Here is a 21,017-nt window from a genome sequence, read left to right as displayed (position 1 = left end):
CAGTGGACCAACAGCAGCAGATGACATGGCTCCCCAAATCAACACAGACTGTTGAAACTTCACACTGGACTTCAAGCATCTTGCAGAGTGTGCCTCTCCATTCTTCCTCCATACTCTGGGTCCTTGGTTTCCAAATGAGATGCAAAAGTTGCTCTCATCAGAAAAGAGGACTTTGGACCACTGAGCAACAGACCAGGTCTGTTTTACTTTAGCCCAGGTAAGCCACTTCTGACATTGTTGTTCAGGAGCGGCTTGACAAGAGGAATATGACATTTGAAGCCCATGTCCAGGATCCGTCTGTGTGTGGTGGCTCTTGATGCACTGACTCCAGCCTCAGTCCACTCCTTGTGAAAATCCCCAACACTTTTGAATGGCATTTTCCTGACAATCCTCTCCAGGCTGCAGTCATCCCTGCTGCTTGTGCACCTTTTTCTTCCACACTTATCCCTTCCACATAACTTTCTATTAATGTGCTTTGATACAGCACTTTGGGAACATCCAACTTCTTTTGCAATTACCTTTTGAGGCTTTCCCTCCTTATGGAGGGTGTCAATGATGGTTTTCTGCACAACTGTCAGGTCAGCAGTCTTTCCCATGATTGTGATTCCTACTGAACCAGACCAAGAGACCATTTAAAGGCTCAGGAACCCTTTGCAGGTGTTATGGCTTAATTAGCTGATTAGAGTGGGACACTTTGAGCTGAGAATATTGCACCTTTTCACAATATTCTAATTTTCTGAGATTGTGGATTTGCGGTTTTCATGAGCTGTAAGCCATAAGCATCACAATTATGACAAATCATGGCTTGAACTATCTTGCTTTGCATGTAATGAGTCTATCTCATATATTAGTTTCACCTTTTAAGTTGCATTACTGAAATAAATGAACTTTTGCATGATATTCAAATTTTTGGAGTTTCACCTGTATATGTATGGGAGTGAAGCCTGTACACCTTATGGGAAGTGAGGTAATAAGGTGGGAGGAGCAGAGGCAGTGTATATCTGGTGCAGAGGAACCGGAGATTGGTGTCTGATAACGCCCTGGAGGAGGGGCGAAATGCGTCAACGTAATTTCTGGTTCCAGTCCGACCTTGTGACGTCCTGTCCGTTGAGTGGAGCACACGCTGTGTGCGGCACTTCGGATCCAGTTTTCTGTGCCCATTGTAGTGGGGATCGTGGAACATTGTTTTTTTATCCAAAAGGCTTTTAATGTCTTTATACATGTGAGTGCAATATATTTGTGATTATTGCTAAATAAAGAGTATTACAGAGTTACAGTATATGTGTTCCTCTTGCTTTTCATAACTTTCTTGCATGTATGAGGAGTACGTTCAAGCACTAAGGAAGCATATGGAATCTGGGGTATATCCATCTGAGTCCTGTTCATGCCTGAGAACACACTTCATCAGTTTAAGCTGTTTGGACCTTATGCTGTACGAGCTAGGAGTCCAATGTACCTGGTGAGTGTGGAGTGTAGTAGGTGGTGATCGTGAAGCATTGTGGGGTGAGACCATTTGCAGAACACCTATTGTTTGGATACAACAGAGGAATTTCTTTTCATTGAAGCACTGTTTGTTGGGGATTCTATTGCTCTGATTTATCCTCAGTGCATTATAGCACTGAAGCACTATTTGTTTGGGACTTTTTCACTATATCTAAATTTCTTTCACATTTAAGTTTTGACTGAGCTTTGACAGCCGGGTGCCCACTGCACATGTGTGAGTAGTGCTGTGCGTTGTGAATGGTCCCCTAGTCTTCTGGGATCTGTTATGTGTCCCAGAAGACTACAGGGAGGGAGGGGTGGAGGACAACTTCTGCTTCCGCTAGGAGATCACAGAGTAAATGGGAGCGGGTACCTGTCAAAATCAGGTACTCATTCTTTCCCCACCCCCCGCTCTCCAAATGTGCATGTGGAACTTCCCATTTTGGGTGGAGCACCACTTTAAGAACTGGTGGGTCTTCCTCAGGTTGTTGTTCAGACAATGCTGACTGTATCACTTCATGAGGCTTTTGCACATACGGTAGGTGTTTTGTTTATAATTATACTTCTGCTCAATGGTACTTTATAGATGTCTGGATGCAGAATTCTGTAACCCTCATAGGATTCACAGGAACTGACAAATATACCTTCTATAGCACATTGGGGTTGATTTACTAAAACAGGAGCGTGCAAAATCTGGTGCAGCTCTGCATAGTAACCAATCAGCTTCCAGGTATTATTGTCAAAACTTAATTGAACAAGCTGAAGTTAGAGGCTGATTGGTTACCTTGCCTTGCACCAGGTTTTGCACTCTCCAGTTTTAGTAAATCAACCCTAATGTTCCAATTTAGTGTGCTTCTCTTAGGCCCTTTCACACTGATTCATTGTAGGTTCCCTGCAGTTCAGGTGCAGCGCAGTGTACCTGCACTTTTCATATGGGTTACCCATGCTTTGCCATAGACTTCCATGAAATTGAGTGGTTTTGGTGCGTTTTCTGACAGCACACTGAAAGTCCAGCATGCTGGACTTTTGGTGTGATTTAAAAAAATGCATCAAAACCACCTTATCTAATGGAAACCTATGCCAAAGCACTGAGAACCCACACAAAACCATGGGTACACTGCGCTGCACCCACACTGTGGCCTTAGGATCGAGTATGTATGCTTCGCTTCCATACATTTTAATTTTCAGGTCAGGCTTCTTTCCGTTTTATACCTGGAGTTTTCTCTGTTGCTTTGCCAGGTAGGCAGTTTTGGAGATAGCAAGATGTCATAATGACCTTTTTCTAGTATGTTGTTGGCATATGGGCATCAAAGAACATGCCTCTGCCACTTCTACATAAGGTGTAGTTCATTCTTTCGGCAATACCATGTGATTCTGCATTGTATGGTAGAGTAGTCTGGAACATTATTCGTGCTTCTTCAAAATAGCTTGTGAAATCTGTTCCCCTTATCTGTGCATAGCATTTTAGTCATGTTGCCAAATTTTTTGCTTACGTAGCCAAGATATTGTTCATGTTTTTCTGCAATTTCATCTTTGCTAATTAACAGGTAGACCACTGTATACCCTGAGTAATGACTGTGAGGAAATACCTTTTCTTTCCTAGAGTCTGAGCTTTCGTAGGACCACATAGAGTGAATTAAAGTGATACTAAAGGTAATTAAAAAAAAAACAAACAAACATGTTGTACTTACCTGCTCTGTGCATTGGTTTTGCACAGAGCAACCCCCAACCTTTTCTGGGGTCCCCTGCCTACACTCCTTGCTCTTCTTTCCTACTGAGTGCCCCCATAAAAAGCTTACTCCCAAGCCAGCTTTGTGTGTCCATAAGCACACCGAGCTCGGCTGAGCCCCGCCCCCCTGCACTGGCTGTGATTGACAGCAACGGGAGCCAAAGGTTCTTGCTGCTATCTCTGAGCCATTGAGGAGGGAGAGAGCCAAGATAGCTGCTGCTCTTGTGCACATCGCTGGATCAAGATCAGGCTCAGGTAAGTATAAGAGAGGACTGGGGGGGAGCTGCATACAGAAGGTTTTTTACCTTTATGCATAAAAATGCATGAAGGTAAAAAAACAGCCAGCATTTAGAACCAGTTTAAGTCCAGAGGCTGGGGGCTGTGCTGTTCCTTTTTTGGGGAAAAAATATCATGGTCATTTTTCCCTTAATGCAACTGGTACCTTTCATTGTATAACTGCACGTGTCAATTATTTATGCCACTAGGATGCTGATCTTTAGCTAGCTTCCTGATGGCTTTGCGATTCCTGCGTTAAAGACAAGCCAGGTGTGAATACAGTTCAAATGTTTTTCCTCTTTGACAGTGTTAAAGCAGACATCCGGGAAAAAATGTATTTTTGCCCGTGGAGTTGAGCTGTGCCGGCACTGCACGGGTTAAATGCTTGTTTTGTTCTAGGGGAGAGGCCACCAAAGATATACTCATCCGACCCACAAATCCTGTCCGCACAAGGCTGGTCCTTTCTGGCGTCAGCACACTCAATGTGCACTCCACAGACAGGAACGGTCCACCTCTGGATGTGGGAGAGTGCGGTTTTCCATAGGATCAGCAGGTCAGGTGAGCATGAGCTTAGCCCTCACTCCTAAAATAAAATGAGCAGCTGATCCATGCAGTGGGGCCAAAGAAAATAAACTGGAGTTCTGGTTTAAAGGCTAAGTTCACCTTTAGGAAAAAATAATAAATACAAATAAATGCACATATTTTTGCATTTATCATTTTCTCTCACAGAAAGTCAGTGGATTGTGGATACAATGTCAGGCTCCTGCAGACAAATCCTGCAGCTTTCTGCCTGTACTGAGGTACAGTTTATCAATTAGAAAGCTGGAGGAAGTGTGAATCGACTACAAATGTGCTGATCAGCACACTAAGAGTCCATTGAGGACAACAAGCTGTTTGCCATGGTGGCAGATGGTGGCGGCTGCAGGGGAGAGGAGGGAGCACCGACAATGGCTGCGACAGGGGAGCCTATCAGTGACATCATAGCTTCTGGAATTCCAAGGGCTCCCTTACACAGGAGAGCCAGAGCCGCAGGATCAGATGACCATCTGCAATGATTATAAAAAGGAAAATACACAGATCTTTTATATATAGGGTATGCAGGATGGGTAGGGGCAGGGCCGACAATAAGGGGGTACCACCCCCAACCCCATCTTTTCAACAGAGGGACCCAGGCAGATGACAAGCAGAAGTAAGGGGAACCTGGACAGGAGGGGCAGAGGGAATATTTACTGGAACCAATCCCCTGTAGTTCCCGTGATGCTCGGCCTCTATGAGTGGCCAGGGTATTATGTGATCAGTATGATTGGTCATAGCAATCACATGACTACAATGTAAAGAAAACAGTCATGAATGGGTTCCATTCATGACTGCTTGCTTAGTGTTGTGAAGCTGTGATTGGCTTACGGCTATCACATGGTACCTGGCTGCCTGTACTATGTGATTAGCTGTAGCCAATCACAGCATGTCAACAGTAACTAAGCTGTCATAAATGTTGACCCATTCTTGACAGCTAAAACTATTGCTGATAACAGTAAACGTCACTGTTATAAGCAATAATAGTGTGAAAAAAATCCCTGATCACCCCGCAGAGTAGTACAACATCACTATGGTGACAGTGAACCACTCTGAAGACAGGATATAAAAAAAATGTGCAAAAAGAAAAAAAAAATTATAAAAAAGAAAAAAATGTTTAAAAAGAAAAACAAAAAAAAACATTTTTTTTTTTACATACTGTCACCAGTCAGTATCCCTGATCACTGCCACACCAGTCATATGATGATGCTGTACTGCACTGGTGACAGCTTGTAAAAAAAAAAAAAGAAAAAAGAAAACATTTTTTTTAATTTTCCAAAAAATTGTGGCAACAAAATTACAACTTCAAATAACTCGCCATCCCTCAGACTGTCTACTTTCCAAAAAGGGGTCAATTGGGGGCTATTTGTACTCTCCTGCCGTTTTAGGGTCTCAAAAAAATGAGATAGGCCGTCAGTACATGAGAACTGATCAATATTCAGATATAGATTGTAGAAGCTTTAACTTTGAAACATACCAAGAAATATACACTTATTTGGGATTTTTACATGTAGCAGAATACATTTGGCCTAAACTTATGAAGAAATGTTATTTTTTGATTTTTGTTATAATGGGTATGTTTTATAACAGAAAGTAAAAAATATTGTTTTCTTTTTTCAAACTTTTCAGTCATTTTTTGTTTATATAACAAAACATAAAACACTCAGTGGTGATCAAATATCACCAAAAGAAAGCTCTATACGGTATATGTGAAAAAAAAGATATACAGTAAAATGAAACTGGGTACAGTGTTGCATGACCACACAATGACCAGTTAGAGGAGTGCTGAATAGCAATAAATGGCCTGGTCGGGGGGGGGGGGGGGGGGGACCTTCTGGAGGTCAAGTGGTAATGAGTTGTCATTGTGTAACATGAATAAAGTAAAACATAAAAATGTACCAATACAGTAGACTGTCTCCACACCGTTGGCACAAGACGCACACCAGTCTGCATGATAGACAGGTGCTGCATTGGGGCTCGTTGACACGAGTGCAGAGAGCTGTATAAAAAAGAAAGCAAAAAGAGGGCGCTCCGGTCTAGTGCATTATTGTAAAGAATATTTATTAAAAGGATAAAAAGTAGGTATCATACTCACAATGGACATATAAAACAAAGGCACATTACAATAAACCGCGGTGTCCAATCCATATAGCATATAAATCCAAAACAATGGAACTGTCAGGGAAGACCTGCCCATAGTGCAGGTGAAGTTCCGTGGCGCACAAATATGCACACACGCAGAGTCCTTACAAGCCGAACAGATGTGTAGGCATTTGGACATAGGCGCACATGCGCACTCGCACAAACAGGCATTCGTCTGTCACTAATGCTGGCACCAAAAGGGCTATTTAAACTGGCTGCAGTAGTTGTCCCATTGCCGTATGGTCTTTTCCCTGCTCGTGTTTCCTAATTCCTGTGATTGTCTCCTGATACCTAACCAGCCTGTTCCTGATCTCAGCTTGATTGCTTCCTGCCCTGACCTCTGGCTTGTCTTTGGATTATTCTTCTGTCTCTGCTCCTGGCTGATTGATCTTCCGTTACTGACCTGTCCTGTGACCTGACTATTCTTCCTCCTGCCGCTGTAAGCCTGATCTGCCTGACCAATACCGAACCTGGCTCATCTGACCCTGCATCCTCAGCACGCTACACTCGAGTATCCATCCATCCATCCCACATGGCTGCATCAGAACCCTGCTCCTTGCCTATAACTCATCAGCTCACCTGCTATTACCGGACTGATTACAGGCACTCATACCCCACCGTGCCCCTGCGACCACTGTCTCACCACCAGTAGTCCTTCAGCCAGAGTTGTAGGGGATGCCTGCCTCTTCACGTCAGGCTCACTATCCAGGTACATGACAGTACCATACGGCCATGTCTGAGCTTGCAAGAGGACCTTCGCCTTTGGATGAAATATGTCAGCATTTGGCAGCACTGACCCATGCAGTCAAAACTCTGAAGGAAGGATATGTGCACCTGGAGGAACGCATGCAGACGCTGGCTACACCTGCTCCTGTGTCTGCAGCTTTGTCCCAGTCACAGCGGGGACTCCCACAGAACCTCTCATTAATACTGTTGGCATGATGCCGCCTCCTGAACCCCGTGTACCCACTCCTGAGCAGTTCGCTGGAGACCGAAGCAAGTTTAGAGCGTTCCGCAATGCATGTCAGCTCTACTTCAACCTCCAGCCAAGAACCTTTTCCATGGAAAATGTTAAAGTGGGGTTCATTATCTCTCTGCTGCAAGGTGAACCGCAAGCTTGGGCCTACCATGGCTACAGGCTCACAACCCACAGATTGATTGGAAGACAGAGAAAATCCAGTTTTCATCCCCATACTGCAAAAAACATTGCCTATCCATAGCACCACCATCCACCTCTACACTACTTTGCATAGACTCAGATACTGAACTTGTCCAAATAGTACCACAGGCCTACCATGGATACTTGGATGTCTTTAGCAAGCGAGGAGCAGATAACCTTCCTCCTCACCGACCTTACGATTGCCTGATCAATTTACTTCCAGGATCTTAAATTTCCTTCGGGCGCATTTTTCCCTTATCTGAATGGGAATTAGGGGTATTAAAGGAGTATATTGAAGTAAACCTTCAAAAGGGATTCATTCGCCCGACTACATCTCCAGCAGGAGCAGGAATATTCTTCGTGGAAAAGAAGGACCAATCCCGATCCCTACGACCTTGTGTGGATTATGGGGAACTAAATAAAATTATGGTAAAGAATCATTACACCCTTCCCTTGGTTCCTGAACTCTTCCAAAGGCTTAAAACTGCAGTCATCTTCACAAAATTAGACGTAAGAGGAACCTATAACTTGGTCCGTATCCGGGAAGGGGATGAATGGAAAACTGCTTTTCGTACCCGATTTGGCCATTTCGAGTATTTGGTCATGCCCTTCGGATTGTGCAACGCACCTGCTACCTTCCAACATTTTATCAATGATATCTTCAGAGATTGCCTTGACATCTTTGTCATAGTCTACCTAGATGACATTCTAATATTTTCCACATCCTTGGAGATCCATCGAGAGCATGTTAAAAAGTTCTTAGGACAACTTCGTCAAACTTTATGCCAAGGCCTAGAAATGCAAATTGGAGCAACAGAGTATTCCATTTCTCAGGTTGATCATTTCCACAGCAGGAATTAAAATGGACCCACAGATCTTGGTCTCAGCAATCTTGGACTGGACAGTCCCCTCAGATAAAAAAGGTATCCAGCGATTTGTAGGCTTTGCCAATTTCTACCGGAAATTCATTAAAAACTTCTCAGCCCTCATTTCACCCAATACCCAGCTCACCAGACTGGGGGTCCACTTCCACTGGACTCCGGAAGCACAGGCCGCCTTCAAAGCCCTGAAGGAACTATTCACAGCTGCCCCTATTCTGAGCCATCCAGACTCCACACTGCCTTATATCTTAGAGGTAGACGCATCAGAAAACACAGTTGAGGCAGTTCTTTCCCAACGGACAGGACTCAAGGAATTAATGCATCCAGTAGCATTTTTCTCAAGGAAACTCCAGCTGAAAAGAACTATGACATAGGGGACCGGGAGCTTCTGGCAATTAAAGTATCTCTGGAGGAAAGGAGATACCTGCTAGAAGGAGCCACACACCCGATTTTAATATATACCAACCACAAGAATCTCGAGTACTTAAGGACTGCTAGACGCCTTAAACCACATCAGGCCCGATGTGCATTATTCTTCTCAAGATTTACCTTTCACATTACCTATAGACCTGGATCCAAGAACACCAAACCAGATGCATTATCACGCATGTTTGAGGATCCAAAAGATACCCCAATACCAGACACCATTTTACCTACAGGGAATTTCTTGTTACTACAGACCAGTCTATTATCCCAATTATAGCAGGCTTTGGCAGGAGCATCCAGCCCACCCGGAGTTACAGTACAAAGCAAGGATGGACTGCTATGGAAAGGTGAGCAAATTGTGGTACCCAAGGAGATGCGGACCCTTGTCCTTGGATATTGCCATGACCATCTTTTACCGGGCCACTTTGGGGTCTCCAAGACAATAGAGCTAGCACAACGCACATTCTGGTGGCCGGATATCGGAAAAGACTGTAAAACTTATGTAAACGCATGGACCATCTGTACCCGAAATAAGAGTACCCGAAATAAAGCCTGGGGGTTGCTCAGACCTCTGCTTGTACCTGATAGACCATGGAAGATGATATCGATGGATTTTATAGTAAAACTCCCACTTTCAGAAGGATTTACCGCCATCTTTGTGGTAGTAGTTCGGCTATCTAAGATGGCCCATTTCTTGCCCCTGAAAAATACACCCTCTGCTTTTGAAACTGCTCGGGTCTTTATTAAAGAAATTGTAAGGCTCCATGGAATTCCTGTAAACATTGTTTCAGATCGAGGGGTGCAGTTCACATCAAGATTCTGGAGGGCACTATGTGAAACCTTGATAATCGAACTGTCTTTTTCTTCAGCCTATCACCCACAAACCAATGGACAGACCAAACGGACCAATCAGACCCTGGAGCAGTACATCCGGTGTTATACTTCTTTTGTCCAAGATGATTGGGTATCGCTCCTGCCATTGGCGGAGTTTGCATATAATAACTCCAATCATGCTGTAACCAAACAATCCCCATTTTTTGCTAATTATGGGTTACACCCTACCTTCTTGCCTGACCTTGTGCCGGAAACTTCTGTCCCTGCTGCTCAAGATATACTAAGTTTTTTTTCTACTAATAACAAATTGTTCAGGAGACTGTCACAAAAGCCCAGGAGGACAAGAGGGTCTTCGGTAGAAGGAGAAGGAGAGAATTGATCCTGCACCCAGGAGACCAGGTCTGGCTCGCCACAACCAACCTGAAGATGGAATGTCCTTCAAGGAAGCTAGCACCTAAGTTTGTGGGACCATTTCTGGTAAGACGTAAAATGAACGATGTCTCTTACGAATTAATATTACCAGAATCCCTTAAGGTCCACCCAGTTTTCCATGTGTCATTACTAAAACCTGCAGTGCCGGACCCCTTTTCTGATCTAAGGTCAAGGCCTCCTGAGCCTATAATTATTGACGGAGAGGAGGAATTCGAAGTCGAGGCTGTTGTGGACTGTAGGAAAAGGAGGGGCCAGACGCAATACCTAATCAAATGAAAGGGGTATGGGCCAGAGAAAAATTCATGGGAACCTGCACAGAATGTGCATGCTACAAATTTAATTTGTGAGTTCTTTCTCAATCACCCACAAAGAAGGAGCCAATTGGCATCCGGAGGCTGCCCATAGGGAGGGGGCAATGTCAGGGAAAACCTGCCCATAGTGCAGGTGAAGTTTCGCGGCGCACAAATATGCGCACGCACAGAGTCCTTATGAGCCAAACAGACCGGCACGCACACGTGCATGTGTGCATGCGCACTCGCGCCTGTCACTAATGCTGGCGCCAAAAGGGCTATTTAAACTGGCTGCAGTAGTTGTCCCTTTGCCGTATGGTCTTTTCCCTGCTCGTGTTCCCTGATTCCTGTGATTGTCTCCTGATACTGAACCAGCCTGTTCCTGATCTCCGCTTGATTGCTTCCTGCCCTGACCTCTGGCTTGTCTTTGGATTATTCTTCTGTCTCTGCTCCTGTCTGATTGATCTTCCGTTGCTGACCTGTCCTGTGACCTGACTACTCTTCCTCCTGCCGCTGTAATCCTGATCTACCTGACCGATACCGAACCCGGCTCGTCTGACCCTGCATCCTCAGCACGCTGCGCTCGAGTATCCATCCATCCAGCATGGCTGCATCAGAACCCTGCTCCTTGCCTACAACTCATCAGCTCACCTGCTATTACCGGACTGATTACAGGCACTCATACCCCACTGTGCCCCTGCGACCGCTGTCTCACCATCAGCAGTCCTTGAGCCGGAGTTGTACGGGAAGCCTTCCTCTTCACGTCAGGCTCACTATCCAGGTGCGTGACAGGAACCCTGGACTTCCAACTGGCTAACGCGTTTCGAGGACTTAGCCTCTTCCTCGGAGCTCTGAGGAAAAGGCTAAGTCCTCGAAACGCGTTAGCCAGTTGGAAGTCCAGGGTTCCATTGTTTTGGATTTATATGCTATATGGATTGGACACCGCTGTTTAATGTGATGTGCCTTTGTTTTATATGTCCATTGTGAGTATGATACCTACTTTTTATCCTTTTAATAAATATTCTTTACGATAATGCACTAGTCCGGTGCGCCCTCTTTTTTCTTTCTTTTGTATCCAGTGGCTTTGGACTACCCCGGTCTGTTGAGGGCAGCAAGGAGTGCATTTTCCAGGACATCTGAATTGTTACCATAGCCTCTGCTGAGTCCATCCCCAGCGCAGTGGTGTATTTAGATTTTTTGCTGCCCTAGGCAACATAAAAATCAGATGCCCCCCCCCCCGGCGGAGAGAGCAAGACACCGCCCAACACCAGACCCCCCAACCCCCCCCCCTTCCCGGAGAGAGCCTGACAGTGACCAACAACACCCCTGCCCCCCAACCGAGAGAGCATTCCACTAACACCCCCCCCCCGGCAACAGAAGGACCCTCACCTTCTCAGCTCTGGACATCCCCGGTAACAAGAGTTGGGGTCTGCATACACCATCAAGCAGCCTGCATTCTCTTTCGAATCCCACCCAGTCCCCATGTCGCATGTGTCCCTTCTCCCTGGGGGGGGTGCTGCCCCCCCTTGAAAATGCCGCCCTAGGCAAATGCCTTGTTTGCCATGTGGTTAATACACCCCTGCGCAGGAGTATAGTTTGCAGAGAGCTGTACACTGGGTCCATGTGTATGCCATGTATACTGGCATGGGGACACGTAGATGATCTGTGTCAGAGCTGCTGTTAAAAACCTTGGGGCCCTATACAGCCAACCTGACAGGACCCCCCTCCCCCAATAAACACAGTTTACTATGCTTTAGTTAAGAATGAACACAGTGAGTGAACGGTACTGATCACTCGTGTTCATTCAGGTAAAGAAGGGATGCAGGTGGGAAGGAGCAGAGGGTAGCTGGTATCACTGCGGAGTTGGGGGGGGGGGGGACAGGTGGGCCTGGGCAGCAGGGGAGAATGTATGGTGCACAGGGAGGGTGATCTGTGCAGTGGGGGCAATTACTGGAACCCATCCCCTGTACGGCTCTCTTCAGCAGCTGCAAGCCATTGGGGGGAGAAGAAGCCAGCTTTCAGCTGCTGCAGAGAGATCCATACGGGGGATTAGTTCCAGTAGTTGCCCCCCCCACCGATCATCCTCCCTGCCTACGTTTCATCCAGCTGCCTGGGGCCCCCCTGCTGGCTTGGGCCCCATACAGAAGGACTGGTGGTACCCCCTTATCCATGGCCCTGATCTGTGCAGACAGCCCCATTGGTGTCATTGGGGATGTACAAACCAATGGCAGGCTGTACACCGGTCACAGCACACCTAGTGTTTGCCGGTACACCGGAAGAGCGCTCCGTGGATGCAGTTTGCATTCAGTGCGGCAAATCCAAGTGAATGCGCGTACACCAGCGTACAGCCTGCCATTGCCGGGGTATAAATGTTCTGGTTTTCACTGTATGAATGAGCCCCACACCTCTCTGTGTGTGTGAGGAGTTCAGCTTTGTGTGGGAAGGACACACACTGGCATTGGCTCATTATTTCCTCTCAGGAAGGGTGCCCCCCTGTCCCCGTCCCCCATGTCTCCCCTTTGTTCCCCACACGGTGTATTGTGCTCATTGTAAGAGCCCGGCCAGCGCTCCCCCTCCCCCCACCTCTCTCCCCCCCGGGCTGGGCGTCCGCAGGAAGGGGGGCGTGTCCCGGGGAAATCTCGCGGTGCTGGCCTCCTAGCAGTGACAGTGCACGGCCGGAGCCGAGGGACAGCAGTCTTCTGGGCAGGGTCACCCGGGGGAAGCGGAGGTCCGGACAGACGGAGGCTCGGAAGGCCCGGAGGCAGTAGGGGAGGAGAAGGTGGGAGCGGGAGGGAGGGGAAGCAGGAGCCGCCCCGGAGGAGGAGGGGGAGACGCAGAGGAAGAAGCAGAAGAGAGCTCGTCCCGGCTCTTACCTCTCTCTGACAGCCCGCCTGATGTGACATCGCCTCTGCCGCTACTAGGATGGCCACCACCGCAACCTGCACCCGCTTCACCGACGAGTACCAGCTCTACGAGGAGCTCGGCAAGTAAGGAGTCCGGGGTGCAGACTGGGGGAGCTGTGTACCGGGCAATGGGGGAAGACTGGGGGTGCTGTGTACCGGGCGGTGGGGGAAGACTGGGGGTGCTGTGTACCGGGCGGTGGGGGAAGACTGGGGGTGCTGTGTACCGGGCGGTGGGGGAAGACTGGGGGTGCTGTGTACCGGGCGGTGGGGGAAGACTGGGGGTGCTGTGTACCGGGCGGTGGGGGAAGACTGGGGGTGCTGTGTACCGGGCGGTGGGGGAAGACTGGGGGTGCTGTGTACCGGGCGGTGGGGGAAGACTGGGGGTGCTGTGTGCCGGGCGGTGGGGAAGACTGGGGGTGCTGTGTGCCGGGCGAAGACTGGGGGTGCTGTGTGCCGGGCGAAGACTGGGGGTGCTGTGTGCCGGGCGAAGACTGGGGGTGCTGTGTGCCGGGCGAAGACTGGGGGTGCTGTGTGCCGGGCGAAGACTGGGGGTGCTGTGTGCCAGGCGAAGACTGGGGGTGCTGGGCGATGGGGGGCAGACTGGGTGTGCTGTGTACTGGGTTTAGACTGGGGGTGCTGGGTGAAGACTGGGGGTGCTGGGGGCAGACTCGGGGCAGGCTGGGGGCAGACTGGGGGTGCTGTGTGCTTGGGGCAGACTGGGGGTGCTGTGTAATGGGCAATGGGGGAAGACTGGGGGGGGTGTAATGGGGGAAGACTGGAGGTGGTGTGCACTGGGCAAAGACTGGGGGTGCTGCGTACTGGGCGATGGGGGGCAGACCGGGGGTGCCGCCTACTGGGCGATGGGGGGCAGACCGGGGGTGCCGCCTACTGGGCGATGGGGGGCAGACCGGGGGTGCCGCCTACTGGGCGATGGGGGGCAGACCGGGGGTGCCGCCTACTGGGCGATGGGGGGCAGACCGGGGGTGCCGCCTACTGGGCGATGGGGGGCAGACTGGGATACACTGTATACAATGGGATCAGACTTGGGTACACTGCACTTTATGATGGGATCAGACTGGGGATGCACTGTATGATGGGATCAGACTGGGGATGCACTGTATGATGGGATCAGACTGGGGGTACACTGTATTATTATACAGTTGGATCAGACTGGGGGTACACTGCACTGTATGATGGGATCAGACTGGGGGTACACTGTATTATTATACAATGGGATCAGACTGGGGGTACATGGCACTAAACTGTGGGGTGAAGGAGGCACAGTTTATATACGGGTTGTAGAATAGGCCCAGGCCTGGACAGATCACATTACAAAGGGCATAGGACTGCCTCAGACTGGGGCACAGGGAGCAGAACCTAGAGAGAGGGACAGCAGTGACAGTCCAGTGACAGCAGTGACCGAGGGGAGAGGGATGTTATAAGTAGTTGTGACTCCCGATGCCGACAGAGACGAGTCTTCTCAGCACTTGGAGGCTCTGCAGCATGGAGATGACAGGATGGTTGACACATGGAGATGACCCGTCACCAGGAGAAAACTGCCACAGGGGCTCAGTGTGACCTTCCACGTTGAGCACACCAGATAGCAGTGAGGACTGTCCTGCACAGGAGGGGCAGAGGTAGACGGATCACCTGTGTACAAGGGAGCAGCACAGACGAGATCACACACAGCCTGGGGGGTGGGGAGACATGTCACACAGGGAGATCTGGGAAAGAGGGTTCAGGATCAGAACCATTGGGTGGGGGAGACAAAGGTTTATTCCAGACCTGGATGGGGGGGGGGACGGTGGGCTAGGCTGCTGACATAATGGCACAGCCCAGAGTAGTTTTGGTAGAAGCAAAGATGTGAATGAAATCCTGTAGACGCATGCACACACATAGAGCAAGGCCAGACATACAAGGCAGCTCCTGCATAGTGACATTGATTAGTGACCTGACAGGCACAGTGACAGCGTCACACAGAGATCATCCCAGCACACAGACCAGCCCGGCTTGTCTTTGGAGGGGGGGAAGGGGGGTGTTAGAGATTTTAAGACTGAGCACCAATCGCAGCCTTAGTACCTAGACAATAGGACAAAGACGTTTCTTTCATTGACCGTTCTTATGTAATAGAAAACACTTAGCTCTTTATTCTGAGACCTTAATAAAGCGTCATCATTGCCTAGACCAGGATAATAAATATCCAAACATTTATCCCGGATTTTCTCTTGTGTTATGACAGTGTGGTAGATGTCTGCTTGTCATTTGGAACAACACCATAAAGCTCCTATGGATGTCAGCATCTGGTGTGGTTGAATGGTTGGCTGTGTCCCTCCATTGGTACACATGGTCTATAATATCCCTATAAATACTGCTGACTTAACAGATACAAATGTATCGATGTCAAGCACAGCAATGGTTTTTGGAATTTTGCCTGGTCTGTATCAAGTCAGAGATCTGGAAGCTGCTTATCAATTTATAATGGGAGAATGAAGCACTTATGCTATGTTTTACACCTAGATTGTGTTTAGTAGGCAGTATAATAAAACTCAGTTTAGCTTGCTCAGTAATGCCCACCATACACGTTACAATCTGATTGTACAATCTCCTTTTGGTCCACTAACTATATAGTGCACAGGCTTGATTGGATAAAAGTTGATTGCATAGTGTAGATAGGTCCTCCATATTACATTTTAATACCTTTAAAAGGGTAAAGCCAGCCTGTCGTGTGGGTTTTTTTTTTTTTCCATTTGATTACTTCCGGCAGCTATAGCCCGCAGCAGTGATCAGTGTTTTCTAATGGCTGGGAAACCTCTCACTGAAAGTTCACATTTTTATGAAAAGGTGAACTAACTCCAAATTTCCTGGCCACCCCTCTACACATGGTGGCTGTGATACCCCAAGCCACCAGTGTAACAGTCTGTACATAACCCCAGAGCGAGTATCCATCATAATGCTCGCAGTGGTATCCGCTCATTGGTCAGCACGACCATGTGACTGTTCTGACCAATGAGACGTGCTTCTTTGTTCTGGGGATCCTCGATTGAAGAAGCCTCAGATATGCTTTTCATTGGTGGCTGCACTGACCAAGCACTTGGCATTGTAAGTATTCTGATGGCTACTCACTCCAGGGCCATACATTGTGGTGTGTGGGCAACTAATCGGCAGCGTGGGGCATCATGGCCACTCTGTGCAGCGGGGTCTGGAGGATGCCTGAAATATTTGGAGTTCGCCTTTTCATTTTTTGTGAAGAGGTGGACTTGTCCTTTAAAGTTGGTTGTACAGTCAGATGGTAACAAGTATGGTGACATTAGGAATACAGGCTTCAATGTATAGACAGACCAGGAAAATATGACTGCTTAGTAGTTGTTAGAAGTTATTCCATTCTCAGACTTGTAGAAGAGGATTGGTAATTATAAATATTAAATGTTTCACAAAGGATTTATCTCCAATTCACACCTGAGCGATTTGTAGATTGATACCACAGAAACCCTTAACAAACTAAATTCCAAGTTCACTTTATTGAAAAAAAAAAAAATGCACATATTTCTGCAGAAAAAAAAAGTGCAATTAACATTTTTTTCACAGGAGCCTGCAGTGCTCCATGTACACCCATTTTTAGGGTGTGCATGGTGCAAATGGGACTCCTCCTCCCCCATGAGAGCATGTACCCCTGTAGCATCTGTCACTTTTGAAATCTGCATGATTATGTGGAGCCCCCCCCCCCTGCACATTTTTGTCACTCACAGAAACGTGTGAATGAATGAACTACAAGTCCTGTATGTCACTGCAGCAGACGAACCTATAGTTCCCAATGGAACACAAGTGCAGTGATAACCACACTCCTAGTCCATTGACACCTTCAGCTCTCCACCTGAACACCTGTACCTTGTCTGGACATGGAGGAAGAGTCTGCAGGAGCCTGACATTGCAGTCCACTGGTCAAAGTTGCAATGCTTATCAGCCTCCTATAGAACAACGCACATACGCACTTATTTTTTTTTTTTAAATATGGACTTAGCCTTAAAGGAAAAGCAACTCTAGCAGGATTTAGCTTAACACAGTATTCATGTATCTGTTTGAGCATTCAGGAAATCTTCAGGTTTTCTAATACATACATACTGTAGCATTTTCTATATTGCTACATGTCATCTGCTTGCTACTTTCCTTGTTACTGTAGCAGGTATGTTTCATTGCTTCTGTACCTCTAGAAATCAGGCTGATTATGTACCAAGAATATCCAGCTGAGCCTTTGTAGGGAGACCCTAATCCCTTTGTTATCAGTGGTTGCAGGCCTGGAATGGAGGGAGTTAACGCATGTGTTGGGTAGAGGTGTGATGGGTCCTGCTCAATTATGGCTCTTCTGTTCACTGCATTGCAGAAGTTTTGGCCAAATCTCCCTCTCCCATCCTTTCCTTTGTTCAGCTTCCATTATCTGTCTGTCTACTCCTACAGCCTGATCAATGGTAATTAATATTTAAATGTTTTTTTTTGTTTTTTTTATTCTGACCATTTACTCCAACTAAGATTCCAACTTGGCATACCCACTTTTCCCCCTTAATCGCTTCCAAGAACAGAACTACATTTTCTGCGCTGTCATTACTCTTCATCGTTCGCTGTGCCGTTAACCTCCTCTGTCCTGCAGGCTTGTCTCAACCGAACGTTTTACGTAAAAAGTTAATGAATGTGTGTAACAGAAATGTGTGAGAATTGCATACTTAATTATGTCTACATGAAATCAGTTCTGGTAATTATCCCCTGCTCTGTAATTTCTAGTGTTATAGTGTATTGCCATTTAATTATGGTAGCGTGAGCCATAAATCTTACAGCTTCAAGTTTTTCTTTTAACAGTTGTAAGGGGTGTTAATGTGACAGGTGTATTTATACTCAGGTAGCCTAGGATGAATGTTATCATGTTATGCGATCATATTGCACTATACCTTTTATGTTCATATAGGTAAAAATGGCTCTGGTTCTTCATTTGCTCTTGTAATACAAGGTCAAGGACTTGCTGGGGTTTGTAGTTCACATCTGCATTTTGCATTACCACATTCAGAAGAATTCAGCAAAGACACTTTTCTGATGGTAGTGACCTTTAGGACTACCTGTGCCTCAGACTCCATGCACGTCAGGTGTTTAGGTGCTATTTAATGTACAGGTGCATTGTCCAGCCCTGCTGCTGGCAGCCTGTAAAAGTCCATTCTCATGGACTATTACAGGCTGCCAGCAGACATCTGATGTGGCTGGACAGGGCTGGGTGGTGCACTGAATGGTTCTTGCGTTTTATGGCATAATTTGCCCTGGAACAAATGCTTGACAATTCAGGTAGGCATTTGCACCAGACAACTAATTCAGGTCATTTTAACTACTGCCACTTTAAGAACATGTTGCTTTGACAGCGATGGAATCTTGTAGAATTACAAACAGTTTGCCGATTAAGGAACTGGTGGTAATTGGAGAAGTATGGCCAAAGCTCCTTTGGTCCTACTTCTGCTGAGAGTCACAGAAGTGACCCAGATTCAGCTTTAGCCCGCTGTCAGCTGATGTCAGTCAGTCCCAGCTCCATAGGGATCCTGACAATAATATTGGGATCTGCTCAGATTCCTGACTGGAAGCTGGCTCAGCCTGAAGATCCTGCCCCCTCCACAGTCCGGCACTCCAGTGATTACTGGAGGGGCACAGCACAGAGCGGTGACTGACAGTCACCGCTCTGTGCTCAGAACTGACCAAATAACTGAGCAATCAGCAGCCTTTGATCACTCAGTTCTTGGTGTAGAGCCAGTGGGGGACAGCTTCAGCACTGGATCAATGCTGCAGCCATCTAGGTGAGTATGTATGTTTTCTACATTCCTGCCAGGGGCGGACTGACCATTCGGGCACTGCCCCGGGGCCCCATTAGATGCCCCTGGTATCTTTTTTTTTTTTTTTTTTTTTTTTATAGGCTTTTTTGGGTGTGGGTGAGGACATGGGGGCCCCATGATCCCCTATTGCCCGGGGGCCCCATGAGTTGTCAGTCCACCCCTGATTCCTGCACTTCTCTTTTAAGACCATCTCTGAGCTGGCATACAGAGGCACTCCACTAGAGTGGTACATGTCTGCTGGGAAGCTGTCATGAATGTGACCGCTTCCCACAGAGGGCTGTATCTGCAGGACCATTCAGCTGTTGGCTGGGGGATTCCCCAGCCAGCAACTGAATGTAAACAAAGGAGATGGATATAGTGATGTTGTCACTACCCAAATTATGGTAGTTGTCACTGGGCAGGCGGAGCCTGATGGGGAACTCTGGGGCCAGGTCCCCATTAAGTCAACATTGCTTTGGATTGACAGTGCAGTGGACAGATTTGAAAGCTGCTACTGGACTGAAGAGTGGCTATGGATCTTTACAACAGCCAGGCGGACTTGATCAGGAACTAGACTCTCATTTCCCCATCAGGCTCCACTTCCCCTACTATAAGGCCTACAAAACCCCTCAACCATCTGTCAGTGTGATGGCTGCAGTGGCCGGGGAGGGATGAAGTGCACTGAGGAAGGAGTGTCCTGAAAGATTCACATACCTGTCGTACCTGGATCTGTCTTGTGAAGTGGGCACACACACTGCCAGTTTTGTTGCAGCAGGCCAACATAATTCTTAAGGGAGTCTACGACACCCTTTTCCCTATGAATTCCCCCTGATAGGTCTAATTTGGGGATAGGGGTTTAAATGTGTGACTGATCATGTAGTAGTGTAGTAGTGTTTCAGCATGACAACCCACCCTCGAAGCTGTTACATAACACAGCATGTTATCAGTAGTTTTGTGTATGTGTGTAATATATAAATATAAATATATATTTTAATGTATGTATAACGTGTATGTGTGTTTTTTATTTTTATATATATAAAAATTTGTGTGTGTATGTATGTATGTATATATATATATATATATATATATATATATTTTACACATACATACAGTATGTAGGTATGTTTGTTACAAAAAGCAGCGGAGGTCTTCAGATATGATCAAATCTTCCTTTTTCTTGCCTTTCTTCTGCTGGCTTTTCTTTTTCTGTTCTTCAGTTTGTATTCCATTCCAGCGTTTTTCACGTCTGACACGCACAGGAGTTGCTTCGCAGTCCAGTACAAGGCGGCATACTTGCTTCAAGAAAGTATTTTGCAGAACTGAGCTTTGGAAAGGAGCGAGGTGTCCGCTAAGATCCTCTGTGTTCCAGGAACGATTGTTTTAGCAAACCTCAGCTATGTTAGTGAATTCTAGCAGCTTGAGTCCAGTCTGGTTGCTTTGTGTCCTTGCTGATTGTGATATACATTGTTAGAGCCGGCCTGGACAGATCTCAGCCAGAACTAGGAGCTTTGAAAACCTAGGATGCAGCACTATACAACCTGCATATGACTATAGGGAGCTGAAAGGTACTTTGTTAAAGGAGAACTCTAGGAATTCTGCTACATGAAAGGTATACTTTGGTCCTGCTTCATATAATCAGATTCTTCAGAGGGCCACTAGGGATGTGGCAAATGCTTGCAGCAGCTTGTGCTACATACTGTATATGCCGGCCTCTGACAGTGGGTGCTCAAATGTCTTCTACTAAACACAGCATTGCTCGCTCTCACATCTCAGCCATTCAAAAAATGCCTTGTATTTTATTCAGTGAATATAAGGCATTCTTTGATTGGAGAGGAGAGATGGATGATGCCATGATCCCCACCTTTTCCAATCGGAGAACAGCTTGTATTCATTGTATTCTCTGATACAAGGTGTTTATTGAGGGCCGAATCACACTATAGAAACGCAGTCCAGGTGTGTTCAGGATGCATTTCTGCATGTGCGTTTTTAGCACGTTCCAGTTCATTTTTTCCCTCTCCTTTTTTCTTCAATTTTAAATAGGGACATGTGCATT

At 47.0% G+C, this 21,017-nt stretch overlaps 1 protein-coding gene across 24 annotated transcripts in view; it reads left to right on the top strand.

Moving 5' to 3' along the window:
• The first annotated feature begins 12,863 nt into the window (after positions 1-12,863).
• The window catches only part of LOC149470465 (calcium/calmodulin-dependent protein kinase type II subunit gamma), a 332,348-nt gene continuing 324,194 nt past the window's right edge, over positions 12,864-21,017 (top strand). For 4 of the 24 annotated variants that reach the window (XM_089663532.1, XM_089663492.1, XM_089663523.1 and 1 more), the window contains exon 1: positions 12,865-13,211. In XM_089663532.1, the coding sequence (XP_089519658.1) occupies positions 13,147-13,211 (65 nt within the window). In that variant the 5' untranslated portion in view covers positions 12,865-13,146. Of the gene's footprint in view, positions 13,212-21,017 lie in introns of all 24 variants that reach the window. The other 20 variants (XM_089663574.1, XM_089663515.1, XM_089663552.1 and 17 more) reach the window with 7 other exon arrangements.

This window comes from Staurois parvus, unplaced genomic scaffold (genome assembly GCF_062004578.1).
Source record: "Staurois parvus isolate SC_StPar_1 unplaced genomic scaffold, SC_StPar_1.0 ptg000043l, whole genome shotgun sequence".
NCBI lineage: Eukaryota > Metazoa > Chordata > Amphibia > Anura > Ranidae > Staurois > Staurois parvus.
This window is presented reverse-complemented; position numbering and strand designations above follow the sequence as displayed.